Source organism: Rhinichthys klamathensis, unplaced genomic scaffold (assembly GCF_029890125.1).
Source record: "Rhinichthys klamathensis goyatoka isolate OS25496 unplaced genomic scaffold, OSU_Roscu_1.1 h1tg000401l_1, whole genome shotgun sequence".
NCBI classification, from domain to species: domain Eukaryota; kingdom Metazoa; phylum Chordata; class Actinopteri; order Cypriniformes; family Leuciscidae; genus Rhinichthys; species Rhinichthys klamathensis.
In genome coordinates, this window is record NW_026606902.1 from 1,431,342 (window position 1) to 1,447,453 (window position 16,112).

The following is a 16,112-nucleotide window of genomic DNA, read 5'->3' on the forward strand; positions in this document are numbered from 1 at the left end:
CTAAGGCTGGATGAGGAAGGTTAATGGAGAACTTGCAGTCCCTCAAGGCCGAGGCAGCGTTAGGAGCAGGAAGTTGTAAAAATCACACGGTAGTGCTCTCCAGACAAAAGAGGATCCACTACTGTGTGCTCAATCGGTGTTCCCACAGTCCCCAGAGCAGAATCTCTTTACAGTCTGTCCCAATTTACCACATCACTCGCAATTCACAGGAGCAGTTTTTTTTTTCTTCTTTACTGTCATTTCCCACCTATTGCCAAGGCTTTACTGCAGACGTCACCCATTGAGTTATTGTCAGACTCAGACAAGGGTACTGCTGATGTCTCTAATGATCTAAGCATCCAAAGTGTTGGTTTTTACACCTCTAAACATGCATAGATGTGACAATGTTACATGCATCCATATTAACGATACATTTTGTGTAGGTTAATTATTATTATTTTACAAACCATGTTTTTAAATGCATTCTGTCTAAAGTAATGCTATGACATTCCTTGCAAATACCAGAAAAAATACTTTAATAATTCATCCATATGAAGCAGCAACCCTGAAGTTTTTACATCACAAAAATTGTTTTGGTATATAGCTACGAATAAATTTGAATGTAGGGCATTCAGCTCATGTTCTTGTAAGGGTTATCATGACACAAGCCAGACGCTGGTTTATTTACGCTGAGACACAGATTGAGAAGCCTTTCAACTAGAGTTCACCTGTAGCAGGTGGAGGTAAAATAAGCCCACACACCTGGATATGGATATGTTCACCTTCGGACTGCTTAATTCTTAATTTCCAGTGGAGTGTGTTGAAAGCTGGAGTGTTTGGTTGTGTGTATGTGTTTTTTCTTAAACGTCATGACTGTCATAATTTCATAGACAATGTTAGCAGTGAATTAAACAATAAATTAACTACCATTCAAAACTTTGGTGTTCGTGGGATTTATGCTTGCCGAGGCGGTATATATTTGATCAAAAGCAACAGTAATATTATGAAATATTATGACAGTTTAAAATAACTGTTTTCTATTTTTATATATTTTAAAATGTAATTTATTCCTGTGATCAAATCTGTATTTTCAGCATCATTACTATCATTCTTCAGTGCCACATGATCCTTCAGAAATCATTCTAATATGATGATTTGCTGCTCAAGAAACATTTCTTGTTATTATCAATGTTGGAAAAAGTTGTGCGGCTTAATGTTTTTTTATGGAAATGTGATTTTGGTGAATATGAAGTTCATAAGAAAAAGCATCTTTTTATATAAATCTTTTGTATATTATAAATATATTTACTGCCACTTTTGATCAATTAAATGCTTCCTTGCTGAGTAAAAGTATTTTCTTTCAAAAAAGAATTCTTACTGACGCCAAACTGTATATGTGTATGTGTACAATTATGTGTATTCATAAATTCAAGACAGTCAGTGTGGCAAGTCCATTTTGCTGCCACTGTATGTCATTTTATGCATTAATTCAGGCGTTTTACTTGCACACTTGCAGACATTATATATTAGAGCAAGATCTTTGAGCCTCTGGAGTCTCAGACACCCCTGTCCACCTGTTGATGTTTTGTCTGGTTACAGGCTGTTTGATTTTAGATTTTCAAGATCATAATTCAGCAGGTTGTGTCTAGCAAGGAGTATAATGACAGGAGCTTTGTGTCTGTAAGTTGATAAGTAGTCTTTAAGATTACAGTGCTGTTTGGTCACCAGGTTGGTGTTAAACAATGACAAAATTGTTGGTGTGAATTCAGCTTTATGAATTCTTGAGGATGTTAATGAGTACAGCATTAACTGTTTTCTGTCCTTGCATAGTCCCATTATTATTGTTAATTATTATATTTTTATTAAGAAAAAGGCAGCAATACATTAAGTAAAATGTTTCCATAAATATTTTTAATAGTCAATTTTGTCATATATATTTTTGGAAAGCATTATGTACACAGTGTTCAGGTGCAGAAATGTCAATAGATGAAAAATGTTGAACAAACTTCAAAAGATCAGGTATTTTAAGAAAGTAAACCAAACTGTTATCTATATTACAGTACGGTAAACAACAAAATAGTTCTTCAAGAGTGACATTATCTAGATTTTGAATAAGACGCATAAATACAAAACATCCATAGAAATTGTATGGGCAAAAAAATCTTCAAAATATATTCTTTTGTGTCCCGCTGTAGAAAATGTCATGTAGGTTTAGTAAACAATGATGGAATTTTCATTTTTGGGTGAACTATCCGTTTTATCATGGTAAATGCACCTCTATCCCATTATCCTGAAGCACTGCCGAATGTTTTGGGCTGCGTGCCTGTCCTAGCTCCCCCTCTAGGTTTAAGCAGGTGGTCCGGTCTCCAGTGCAGGCAATGGGGACAGTGGCATCCTGCGGGATGGTGCATTGTCTGGACAGGGGAATAGAGAGCCGGCTGTGGAAGTCCACCTAGCCAGGGGTAGGTCGAAGGAGGGAGGTGCAAAGTGTCCACTGGCCTTGTGGTGGCGCTGTAGGGGTTTGAAAAACCGGGGAGGCTACCCATGCCGAGATGAGAGTATAGATGAAGGGGTAAGCGGGGCAGCAGTGGGTAGGGGAGTCCAGCAGCCGCCTGACTCACCATGAAGGCACACAGGTTTGGGTCCAGTGGGTTAGGCCAGTGCAGACTGTGACGCTGCCTCTTGTCCTTCATCCTCCTGTTCTGGAACCAGACCTATAATGAAATAGAGTGATAAAGGGTCTTAGTGAAGGACACAGCATGTTGGTGGGATTAGGTAATGGTAGATGTAACCAAATTTTCAGTTTCAGCAGGGATAGAGATCCGGTGTCTGATTTTATGGCTTCTTGGCTTGTCTGTAACTCACAGTCTTACAAAACACAAACAATCCTCTCTTAAACTCAAAACTAAAAATTATATTTCAGAAGACTTTCATGGATTGCAGAAGTTAGTCTACTATTTATACTTAGGCTAAATGAACCCTTTTGAATAGCAAACTCTTTAAATGCTGCCTGTTGGGCCAGAGGTTGAGTGTGGCATGAAAAGGTCTGCGCTGTGAATTACCTTTATTGTGGTCTCGGGCAAGTTAAGCGCTGCCGCCAGTTCGCATCGTCTGGGTCGAGACACGTAACTTTCTTTGCAGTATTCTTGCTCAAGACGGGTCAGCTGCTCCCTCGTGAAAGCAGTCCGGTGCCGCCGACTCTGGTCTATCCCATTCAGTAGTGAAATACGAGGGCACTCTTCCTCTCCTTGATCACTGTCAGCATGAGCAACAGTAGACACTGGCGACTCCCTGCCCTCTGCTACTGAAAATTTACTTCACATTAGGCATTCGTTTACTTTGCGAACATCACATTTACAAGGAGAAAGAAGGGGGGTTTCCATAAAGCCCCAAAGTTAATTTCCTAATGAAATGAACTCGCTACACAGATGTTGATTTTGTACAGCAGCAGGCCTACTTAAACGACATGAAAAAAATGTGTAGCTACGTTCCTCTCAGCTTGTTGTTGAAATGTGGATGTTGTTGGCTACTTACGCATTTTATCGTTTATATCACGTCCGCAATCCAGATATTCCCCAAATGGATTTTCACACACTTCTCATAGTCCTCAAAACAGTCCCAGACCAGGGCCTACCCAAAAAAAGGAATTTTCTCTCGTCACTCTTGTCTTCCGAGCCAAGTTCGTTTATGAAGGAAAAGATGAGTTGTTTTTGTAGTCGCTGTCCACCCCCCCTCCCTCACCTCTGCACCTTTCAGGTCGTCCCATCTTGTGTACTAATGAGAGACGCGCTCTATCCGCTGAGGCGCCGCCGGGGCGCGCGGACAGAGGGAGGTGTTAAATTGTCTTTGGTCTCCGACCGGCCTTTGTACTTTTTTGTTATGGAGAATTAAGATCGACCTCCTTTTGCATACTGTCACAGTGGCTTCCCCGTTGAGATAGGCCAACCCTGATTGTTCCTTGGTGTTTGATGTTTGTATTTTTGGAAGTCCATCATTAGAATCCTTATGTCCCCAAATTGCAGAGGTCTACAGTTTATAATAGAGATGAAAGCGTTTCAGTACCGTATAGCCTAAGTATGTGAGGAAAATGTATTTATTTTTAAAAAGACAATTAATTGGAAAATTGTCAGAGAATTTGAACTAACTAATTTTATAATAAAAAAATCACCGTTACCAGACAGAATATGCTGGCATTGCTTATATAAGCAATAAGCGTCGCATGCCTACCTTATTTTACAATGAAGCTCCCTCTTCATGCTCAAAGGGATATGCCTAGTTCATCCAGAAATGAAAGTTCTGTCATCATTTAGCCGTCCTCATGTCGTTCCAAATTTGAATGCATTTCTGTCTTCTGCGGCACAAAAAGTATAGCCTATTTTATTTTATTTTTTATTAGTCCAATGTTGTTTTGGAACTACTATTAAGGCAACTAGTTGAAATATTCTTCACAATGTCTTCATTTGTGTTCCGCAGAAGAGGGAAATTCACACAGGTTTGGAACGACATGAGGGTGAGTATGATGACAACATTTTCATATTTGGGTGAATTTGCTTTAAGTGCATCGTTATAGGAGCTGTCAGGCTCAAATGTGCTGAACGAAGGCACGGTATAGTGCGATTGAATATAGGAAGTTAGCCTGATGAATATTTTAAATGTAATTTTTTAATTAATTATTGTGGCTTTAAGACCCTTTTAAAGACACAGCAATGATACAGTGATGCATACAGATAAAAATGTCACGTGACTGCACGCGATGTGGATGGGTTCTGCAGTTACCATGTGGTTGAGCTTGTTTGGACACTAAACTTAAGCAAATGTCATATGTCACTCAGATGTAATGTTTTAACATTTATGTATCCATTTGTCTAATTTTAAAGTTTGTAGGCTATTTCTTGTGAGTTATAGTACACAAGTATATTTTCATACAGTTATAGGCTATAGGCCTAGGCTACCGTATTGTCTGCCATTTAGCAGTCAGCTTCCGTTCCTGTTTTAGAATAGCAGTTTTGGATTCTGAATAGAATAAGGTCCGTAATTAACATTAGTACTTGAGACTTTCACGTTTTGTTTTACATTGCGTATGGATTTAGCAACAAAAAGAGCTGCCCTCTATTCTTTCCATCTCACGACTGTGGCATAGGCTATCCAGTGATCAAAGTGGGGTATACGCACCAGTACTGGCACCTCTATATTTTAAACCCACCACTCACTTTTTTTGCGTAGGCTACCGGCACTTCTCACGTATTGCCCACGTACTCTGACCGCCCCGCCCCCGGAACACGATTTCAACTGAGGTGGACAACAACAATACTCCATCTGAAGTCTACTGGCACTTTTTCCCCCTTCGAATACTGCATTTCCCGTATTCAGACTGTAGCATAATTATGCTCCCATCCGTAGCGCTTCAGATTAACCTGATATCAAACTGCCCAATGGTTATATTGTTATACTAACACCAGTGCTTTGATCACTTGTCAGTAAAGGGAAAGGGTCCACTAGGCTGTAGTATCTGGAGACTGGCGCATGATATTGCGTAGGGGTGATAGAAATTGCGCTTCCATTAACAGACAAAACTGTGAGTTGACTGTACTTTAGGCTACTCAGTTTGGCTGTACTGAAACGACAACTGTCTGCATTGATGTTGATAAAAAAGTCCCCGTTACTGATCAGTAGCCTATACAATGACCAAGATATGCACTGTTTGTGGGCGTGTCCGTTTGGGTCTTTAGCACAAAACTGCAAAAATCTATAGGCTGCATAATGTCAGCAGATATACCACTGCAGTTTTCCCCCCAAGCTATTTCCCCTAATAGGCTATAAAAAAATATATAGCCTAATACAGACATAATTTTTTATATTGTTTTGAAACGATTTGTATTACTGTAGTTTTATATTAGTGCTCTTTATGCTGTCATGTATTTGTATAAAATACATTTATTTTATGAAACTGCATTTAACAGGCCTATTTAGGTTGCTGCATTAAGTTAATTTTCAATGGCTAATTATTCGAAATATTGAAATGTTCAAGTAGCTTCACTACAATTATTTTTTTTATCATAAAGGGCATAAAAATTAAAATTATTATTATTATTATGTGAATAAGAAAAACGAAAGATATTTAAATGAGGGTCTGTTATGCGTTTCATTGCTCTGCAGTCTGCGTGTCCTTTTGCTTTCACTCCTCTTCATCTTCGTCTTCCTTCAAAAGTTTAAATCTGTTCCCACGCAATGTAACCACACAATATTATAAAGCTGTATTTTATTGGGGCAGATCAGGTGCACCTGAACAAACCGTTAACGGAGATTCTAGTGTTGAACACAAACTTGGTTGCGCACATTTTTATCTGTATTGCTCTGATGCAGGACTCTTTCTTCCAAAATGCATAATATACTTTGATCGTGACGTTCTTGAAAATGGTTTTATCTTTAAAGTTTCACATATATGTAGGGCTATTTTTAGTGAAGACTTCTTATATTTCTCATTTTAAAACAGGACTCATCACCCATGCCTCCTTAACCGCTTATATGTATCAATAAGTCTCATTTGTATAATGCATGCATATGATCCACGAGGCTTTACGTTTACGTGGAATTATAACGTACCGCAAGGTTGATCTGGAGATAGTAGCTATAGTTTCCTGCTCCAACACACCTGGCTGTTCAAGTAAAGGTCCTGATGCGCTGTTTCAGGTGTGTCTGATAATTACTGAAATTTAAACTGTACACAACCTATGCGTCAGATTTGCTTCATACTTGTTTCAGGAAAAAATACCAATGACTGTGTTGTTAACAACAACAATAACAACAACAACAACAATAATTATTATTATATGAGAATTAAAATTATATTTGAGTGCAGCTTTCGATTTTTTACAAAGTTTAACTCCACAATGATCGAAAATGTCTTTTTGAACTTTTCAATATTCCATGATTATGCTAATTATGCTTATAACTTCAGTTTAAACTTCTCTTAGTTGGCCTACCTCTTCTCTATTGAACTCTATAACATCAGAAATAATACATTTACTTGGTTAATGAAATCTTTGTTTTAGTTTGGCTTTTTTTATTTTTATTATCCTCCTACATTATCCTCTACAAAACTTCAGCTTTCAGGTTTGTTTGTTTGTTTGTTTGTGTTGTACTGCAAATATCAGCCCTAATATGTGCTGCACTTAAATTATTTATAAAATAAAGGATTAGAAGTAGATAGAAACCATCAGGGCAATACCCTCAAAAGGACATCTTATCCCAAAAAGGGTTTATGTATTCTAGGATACTAAATATGTATCTTTTAGAGGTTGTGACCAGTGATAATCAGTTGTAGCCCTAAAGGTATCTTTTGGACATTTTTGTTCTGACAGTGTAAGGCTATTGTATTTGTGTTGTAGCAGTAGTTTTAGTAATGAAAGAACATAATGATAAAGTTGATTAAGCTTAATGCATTTACACATTTATCCTAATCTAGGCTAGTTCCGTGATGTGCTGTTTCATATCATGTCAATCCATAATGATTAGACAGCATTCTTAACTAGCATCTATTTCGTGCATATAAAGAGCATTTTTGGGAAATGTGCATCCTACACTCTCAGATTGCCAGTAAGATCAGTCATTATCAGAAAGCTGTGACAGTTTGGATGTATGATTTTATGATGTGTTAATGTATTTAGGCATTTTGAAAGCCATGCAAGTGCAGTCAGATTTTCACTAAAATGTACATTATATTAAAATGCATTCTGCACAGATGTCAAAGAGCTTTAAGGCTTCCGATTCAGATAATTTGACACAAAATTGTAATTTTTTCTTATAGCAACATACTTATTTTTTTCCATAGAATCAGTCTTATTCCCCCTTTCCAAAAAAGAAATTGAGGCCCATCCCAGCTCTGTAATGTACAAAAATAGTCTTTCCACAAATTATAGTTATAAATGAATCATTTAAATAATTGTTATTCTGCTAATATTTTCTGGTCATAACAGCAGAGGTAAACTTTCCCCTCTTTCTTGTTTGTCTATACCATCCTTGTGCACTGAAATGTATACAGAGATTGTGTTATGTGGTGCTAAATACAGAAATACTATCCATTTTATTTATTTGTAAGGCAGTTTTTTTCCACAGATACTCTTAGAGTCATAGGGACATTACATCATTTTACATGGTAACCTGGTGTTCTGAAATTCACATAGGCCTATGTTTTGTCAAAAACTACAGAATTATTCTAATTTAATTAGATGATACATTGTCCTCACATTATCACTAGTCTTTCAATATTTCCTTGTCTCCTATATAATCACGCTGTCACAAACTGCATGCATTTACCTTTTAGAACTGATTTCACCCCTTAGGTGAATATATTAACTATCCATCTGTATACATTACACGAATTGGCCTTTGGAATAAAGATGCATAGTAATCTTCTGTAACTGAAAAAAGGGAATGAATAGCAGCAATGACATATTGACAACTGTTTTGTAAATCAATGTTCCAAAATATAAGGTGTTTGGGGTTTAAACCTTTGCTACTGATTTTTCCCGGTAGATTTTTGCGCACCCTCACGCGGAAAGACCAAGTACAACGGCGCCCCTGAAGATTGAAGGATACGGCGAATATATGATTTAACTGGATAAAATTCTTGGTGTGAGCTTATTTTTTAAAATGTGGGTCTATTAGCCCTTACTGGCGTTGCCAAAATACCTAAATTAATAGGCGATAATAAATTCTATGGTTTCACGACACAATTTCCAATTTTATTGTCATGCAGGATTTGATTTATAGCTACTTGGATATTGTTATGTATTTGACCATTTAAACGTATTTATAATGATATGTCGGAAACTGGATTTTGGGACTAATTGAAACTGTAATTGTAAAAGTGATTAAGATGCTATATGACTTTTTATTATTACTATTGTGAAAAGTGGCGTTTTTAGCCTATAGGCTATTAAGAGTTGTGAAGAACAGTATAGGCTACTAATATATGCGCACACCAACACCCGCGTCCTCACTGCAGAGAACAACGCCATTACATATAGAGTGACTTTTCTTAGATCTGGTTTGAGTGGTCAAAGCATTGTTGTGACTGCCTTTAAAAATATGCAATATGCCAGAATAGGTTACTTGGGCAGATTTGGACCTGCCATTAGAGGAAAATGGTGAGTGGGCTAATTTAATTATGTTCCCTCACTCACTCACTCACTCACTCACTCACTCACTTATTTATTTATTTACACTACTGCAGTATCATGTTTCATGTGACATTATTACATTTAGCCTATATAGGCTACTTTAACTGAAAAAGAGTAAAATCTTAGAATATTGTGTTGGTAATAATCACAAGTCATTAATATCGAATAGCCTATTTTATTAATATTTTATTTGTCTTTGTCTCTGTCTCTGATGAACTGTCAGAGTATTATAAAGTTCCTTTTTATTTGCAATATCGAGTGGTGTTTAAAATGCGCATTGTTTTTATGCTTGGATATTTGTAACATGGGATAAGGTTGCGTGATACTAACTTTTTGTTTAAGTGCTTTGGTAAAATCAGCCATTGTCAGCATTTATATTAAAATCCTATGAGTGAGATAACAATTCTCAGTTTTAAATTTTCAGAATTCTATATCACAATAATGGGTACAGCCATTTTATTAAAGGAAACAATATTAAGAACTCTTCTTCATCGTGTGCTGGCTGTTTATTTTATTTATTTATTTATTTACTAAGGATTAGTTCACATACAAATGAAAATTCTGTCATCATACTCATGTCGTTTCAAACTTAAATCGCCTTTCTTTTTTCTGTGGATCACACAAGGAGATATTTGGGTGAAAAAAAATCATTGCAAGTCAATGGAGTCCAATGTCGTTTGGACCCCAACTTTATTCAAAATATGTTCTTTTTGTATTCTACAGAAAGTCACAGAGGTTTGCAAATTGCGACACGAGGACGAGCAAATTAGTGAAAGGTTAAAATTTTCGGTTAAATTTAAATTCGAGAGGACATAACAGTGCTGAGAGTTGCCTATAAGTGACAGTAACCATAATGTACATAGTAGCCGGTTGACTCACAAAGTACAGAAAGGCAAATTGCACAATGCACATACTTTTCACGCATAGATCTTGTTGCTCACGCCTTATTGAAACATAATTGCTTCGTGTACAAAAAAAGTATGCAGAAAAACGTTCAACAGTTTTGTAATAGGATTTCAATTACAAAATAAATAGTTTTTTATACCATTTCACTGAACGGACACCAACCGTAGGCTACTCTCGTGCATAAACAATGTTAAAATGAATGATATTGAAATTATTGATTTAAACCATTTATTGTAGTTTGATATGTATCAAAATGGCAATTAAGAGAACATTTGAAAATTTGCACCGAGATGTTCGTAATAAAGTTGTTAGTGTGTAATTGTGCAATAACTAGCCTACTGCAGTTCTTGTCGCATGAACAACCTCATTAGGTATGTATAGGCGTCGTAAAAAAAACAACGTAAAATGTTTGGTAAAGAAAGGTGGAACACCTAACTTTGTAGGGTAGCATAGGATACCTTGCCTTTTGCGTTTAAAATAAATGTTGTTTTTGATATTATGAACTGTTACATCGATTCACGTGAAACTTACAACGCAAAACGTAGGCCTAGCTATTAAATTCGCTTTCGCGTGCCATCACTTCACTTTAGCTATCTGTCATTTGAACTTTACTGCTTCCATTACGTTTACAAATTGTTTTAAATATTGTATGAATAAGATTTTATTATAAAACTTACCCTGTCCTTAATGAATATGCGTCAGTCTTCTGAAGATGTAAGTTAATTCGTGCTGGACAGACTGTACAGAGTTTCTTGTAAGACCCCTTGCATGTGGGCAGGGCTTTTTTACAATTAAACCATTAAAGCATTTCCTGTGTACAGTACAAGCCTCGCACAAGCACAACATGTGTTGTGAGGCTTCTTATAGCCCTAACTACAAAAATATCATGCCTGAACCCAGATTAACAGCTGTTTAGTGGTAATGGAAATTCATTGATGATTCACAATGTTTAAACAACATGAAACGCATACAGTGAATCATTTTCGTCTTATTTTTGATCTATTGAATTTCAAGTAACTTACATTACACTCTGAATATGATGGTTTGAGTCATTTCTTTGAAATCTGAGCAATTGTGTTTGCCTGTAGGCTTTTTTATTATTCCTGCTGGATTCAGAGACCTTGAACTTGGATAGTTTGCCTAAGGAGGGACTGCTTCTATCATTGCCTCCTAAACAGGCCCTTCAGGGAGGGCTCATCCCTTTAAACTTGGCCTTGACCTTGAGGGCCTTGCCTGACCTTTATGTAAAGACAGCAGTCTGGGGAGGTGTGTGTGTGGGAAGGAGGGTTAAAGGGGAAGCATCTTGTTGTTCCCTGAATTTTCCACACACAATGACATTATGCTTTAAGCCTCTGAAAAATGTTTAAAAATATCAGCATATATAAATGCATATAATCTAAGGGTATTTCTGAGGGGGAAAGTAAAAACAAACAACAACACATAACCTGGAGTATTTACATATGCTGTTACATTTACGTTACATTTACGTAATGTTACATTTACATTTATGCTGTTACAGGTAGTGGTATTTACATATGCTGTTTGCTGTTACATTATATGTAACAGCAAAATATGTGTTTATTTTTTACATTTTCATTCTACATTTATTTGTCAGTCATGTTTCTTTATTTGCTCGTTTAGGGGCATTTTTCTTGTAGCATTAATACTTTTACATTTTGCTTACAGGCGAATCTCACTCGAGTTTGGATCAAATTGATTTTGTTTTCGATTGTTTTATCTTCTTCACCGGATCTCAGTTTCCAGAGGCAAAATGCTGATTTCGAGTGTCTTTAAAAAAAAAAAAAAAAGGGGGGGGATTCATGATTTTAGTAATTAAAAAAAAAAAAAAAATGTTTGAAGGGGTAACGTGCAGTCACTGATAGAATGTGAAGTAAAAATAGGCGCACAACTCGTTTATCTAAAAACCTTTTAACACCTTACAAACTCTATAATAATAATTTCAGTAATTTGTGATTTGTACAGCTGCTGTTCTCATTCTATTAGCGATAGAGACTTTTGAATAACAACCGAGGGAACCGTTTTGAAAGTAGATATTTGCCTCTTTATTTCAGCGGATTGTGTCAAGTATTTCATAAAATGTTTCGAGGCGTTGTTCAATCTTATGTATGAGACAAGTTATGATTTTTCATTTTTTTATGGTAATGATAAATAATTTATACATCTGGCACAGCTGATTATGGGCCTTTAAAATGTCTGTAATGATTTAAAGGCATTTCAACGTGTGCTTGGCCAATGTGTAATTAAATCCTAAATAAAAAGTATGACCCATTTAAACATTTCTATTGCTTTTTGCAGTGAGATGTTGGGAGAAATCATTATAGTATTTGATGATCAGCAAGGGAGCTGCCATGAATATTTCTATATAAATTATATTATTTCATGTAGCAAGTAGCCTACGGTAGCGCGTAGGCATATTCAGTGCGTAATATGACATGAACATGAAGGCTATAGGAAATAAAAAACAAAATCCCTTCATCATAGCCTATATTGTGACCATATTTGTTGAACAACATATTAAAATTAAAATGTATATTCTTTCAATGACTTAACATTAAAATAACAAGTATAGCAGCAGACGTATACGCTACATAGGTTTTTTCTCCCATGCACAAAACCAAATATGCGATGAAATGCTTAGTGAGTTAAAGAACAAAAAGTGTATTAGAGTGGATTAATGCATAAAGGCAATGCAAGGCAGCATTTGAAGATCACTTTTACACATTTAACTCGGTCTTGACAAAAAAAATCTTTGACATTCTTCAGTCAAGGTTTATTTTATGCGCCACGTGGTACAGCTCTTATCCAATGAAGGCACTGCAATGCAGACTGTAGTCCATTGCGTCAATGCAGCTGTACCAATGTAACTGAGTGTCCTGCTTCGGACTTTAGTCTTTGCAACATAATTTTCCGTCCGAATGGTGAGCGTGCTATGACCACCTCCCTGGTCCTGAATCCTCGCTGGGCGGACACGGTTATGTTTGTGTATGAAAACAACTTGGATGAGCTGAAGAACATGGAGGGTCTGGTTGGTAGTGGCAATTTTGCGGCCAACCAGTGCAGGAATCTGATGGCCCACTCGGCTTTGAGTGGCCACCCGTCTAGCCTCGTCCACGGCTCCAGCTATTCCACTGTGGACGTATCGACTTCAAGTTCTGCAGAGCCGGGCAAGCAGTGCACACCCTGCCCAGCGGTTCCACAGGCCTCGTCCACCGGTCCCATCCCGTACGGCTACTTTGGCAACAGCTATTATCCTTGCAGAATGGGGCGGGGTTCCCTCAAGTCCTGCACGCAGCCGAGTGCACTCAGCTACTCTGCAGAAAAATACATGGATACCCCGGTCACATCCGAAGAATATCCTAGCAGGGCTAAAGAGTTCGCCTTTTACCACAGCTACCCCAGTCCCTACCAGTCCATGGCCAGTTATTTGGACGTGTCAGTGGTACAGACGCTTGGAACGGGAGAGCCGCGACACGATAGTCTCCTGCCTATGGACAGCTATCAACCTTGGGCTCTGGCTAACGGATGGGGTAGTCAGATGTATTGCTCCAAGGACCAGAGCCAGGCTGGCCATCTCTGGAAGTCTGCATTAGCGGGTACGTTTTAAACTATATTTCGTCTGAAATGAGAGTGCTCAAAATATTTTTTAAGCGTTAAGGTATAGCCAAAGCTCTCCCAAAGACATGTTTTATTTGAGATACATATTTTAAATTTCAGAAACAAGAGCACCAATGTGACTTCATTTTCTAAAGCACACAAATACAACTCGCTTACATAAAGAAAGATATAATTTACTAATCAAATAACGTCTGCATATGTCTACATTGTTAAATTGATTAACTCCGAAAATCTACAAATGCTACATTTTTGTTAAACGTAGTTTAGGTAGACAATGAACGAGCCCATTATTTAATAAACCTTTTTGTTATTCGTTCCAGATGTTGTGGCCCACCAACATGACGGGGGCTCATTCCGTCGAGGTAGAAAGAAGCGGATACCGTACACTAAAGTACAACTCAAGGAACTGGAGAAAGAATATGCAGCCAACAAATTCATCACAAAGGACAAGAGGAGAAAGATTTCAGCGGCAACCAACTTATCCGAGCGTCAAATCACGATTTGGTTTCAAAACAGGAGGGTTAAGGAAAAGAAATTCATTGCCAAAGTTAAGAACAGTGCGCCATAGAGCAAAGCTGCATTTTTGTTTTTCTCGGTGACTTCAAATTAAGAAAAGCAACAAAAAAAAATCGTCGCGAGGACGTTTTTTGGACTGGGGGCTGAATGTTTTCTTTTCGCATTTACTCCAACAAAAAAGAAAAAAGAAAGAAAAAAAAGAAAAAAGAATGGGACTCAAAAATGATTAATCTTAATAAATGGAAAACATGAAAGGACAATATAGCTTGTATATAACGCACGTGCCTGCCAATATGTAACTGTGTTCGTTTGAAGTATTTTAGTCTTCTTTTAGCTTGCATTTAAATGTTAGGTAGGCTATGTCAATTGGTGTCGTTGTTGTTGTACCTTATTACTCAATACCTGTCAGTACCTATATACTATGTTTATATATGTTTATATCGCTTGTAAAACATAATAACATATATATCACAAACATTAATAAATATGTTAATTCCATTCAGTGTTTTCATAGCAAAGTAGTAGTATTTGATTCTCATTGAGCGTCGCCCAATGACTTTTTTCAGTCCTCTGTTATCAAATGACTGATGCCATTGCTGACATTGTGAATTAAACTGACAAACAATTTCTGCTATTTTTCTGAAATTGGTTCAAGTCAATTTGCAGCACTTTATTGTTATCGATTTCTAAGCAGATGTGTGTAGACAACTTTTGTTTTATTTCAATTTAAATGTGCATTAATCTCTTGACATTATACATCAAATGTGTTCGTATGATTCAGCATAACAATGGCTTGTTATTGGAGCCTTTGGGAATTTAAGACCTTTATTGTTTGATAATGTGAATGCAAACACGAAGGCTAACTCAGAGCGCCTTATTGAAATTTTCTTAAAAAAGTAAAGTTTATAACAAAAATGTTATAGCAATTTGGAGCACTTATGTATCCTAACAATTTCATATCCATTCATGAACACTGGTTTCAAAACTTATATGGTAATATATGGGATTTCCTCCTGACGGTTAGAGCCAGAGCTCGAGTGTTTTGATGTTGGTAGAGAAAGAGGGGGCGCTCGACTACAGAAGATGTTGGTACTAAATCAGCCCTTAACCTTGACCTTGAAAGTCACATGCTTAAAGATAAGAAATAGCTTTTGTCTTTCCTGAAACTATTAATATTCAAGAATACCATTCAAACTGCAACATATTCACAGTTTGCCTGGGGGCTCTTCACGTTTAAACGCAATGTCTGTCAATTCCCTCAAGCCAAATTAAACGCTATAGTGATTTTATTCTGGTGCTGCATGCAGTAATGAACATATCATACTTAAGGTGCTTTCTTATAGCCTAATTCTTTATATTAAGTAGCCTAGTAGGCTACATTAACTCTTGCGCTCAGAAATGTAAAGTTGCCTCTGTCCTCACCATTCGCAGATTTACACACGATTATCTAGTTTATAGTCTCCAGCAGGCCTAATTTACGTTTCTGCTCAAGTCCGAACAGTTTAATTGTCAGACAGTGAACAGATCCGAAGCCTATTGCCTTTGCAACCTGCACTTAATGTCGGTCTAGATTAGTAAGGGTGTAAAAGGTCTGTCGTTACTCAGCGGCTTCAATTGTCACCTTCGGCAAGCTCTAGTCCACTTTCAAGTTGTGCTTTTCCTTCTTTATTTGCTCAGTGTATCCGCAGCTGTTAAAGCTCGGCATATAAAGATCTTAAATACTACGTGCATCAATTTAAGCCAAAACCAACTGATGCTGATACTGGTTTAATTTTAATTCTGGAATGAATGTATGGCAAAGTTCTGCGGTGGTTACATGCAAGGAGCAAAATTTAAATGCACAATTTATAATTGATCTCATCCAAGCATTAAATGAATAGGTGTCTGCATTTA

General features: G+C 37.0%; 2 protein-coding genes across 2 annotated transcripts; one reads left to right on the top strand and one right to left on the bottom strand.

Annotated features, from left to right (window-relative positions):
- Positions 1 to 1,868: 1,868 nt before the first annotated feature.
- Positions 1,869 to 4,216, bottom strand: eve1 (even-skipped-like1). The gene is made up of 3 exons (XM_056234655.1): positions 3,514 to 4,216; positions 3,042 to 3,283; positions 1,869 to 2,693 (listed from the first exon to the last, which is right to left on the bottom strand). The coding sequence occupies exons 1-3, from the start codon at positions 3,515 to 3,517 to the stop codon at positions 2,265 to 2,267; spliced, it is 675 nt and encodes a 224-aa protein (XP_056090630.1). The 5' UTR covers positions 3,518 to 4,216; the 3' UTR covers positions 1,869 to 2,264.
- An 8,734-nt stretch (positions 4,217 to 12,950) lies between these two features.
- hoxb13a (homeobox B13a) lies at positions 12,951 to 14,404 on the top strand. The gene is made up of 2 exons (XM_056234606.1): positions 12,951 to 13,681; positions 14,024 to 14,404. The coding sequence occupies exons 1-2, from the start codon at positions 13,018 to 13,020 to the stop codon at positions 14,269 to 14,271; spliced, it is 912 nt and encodes a 303-aa protein (XP_056090581.1). The 5' UTR covers positions 12,951 to 13,017; the 3' UTR covers positions 14,272 to 14,404.
- The last annotated feature ends 1,708 nt before the right edge of the window (positions 14,405 to 16,112 follow it).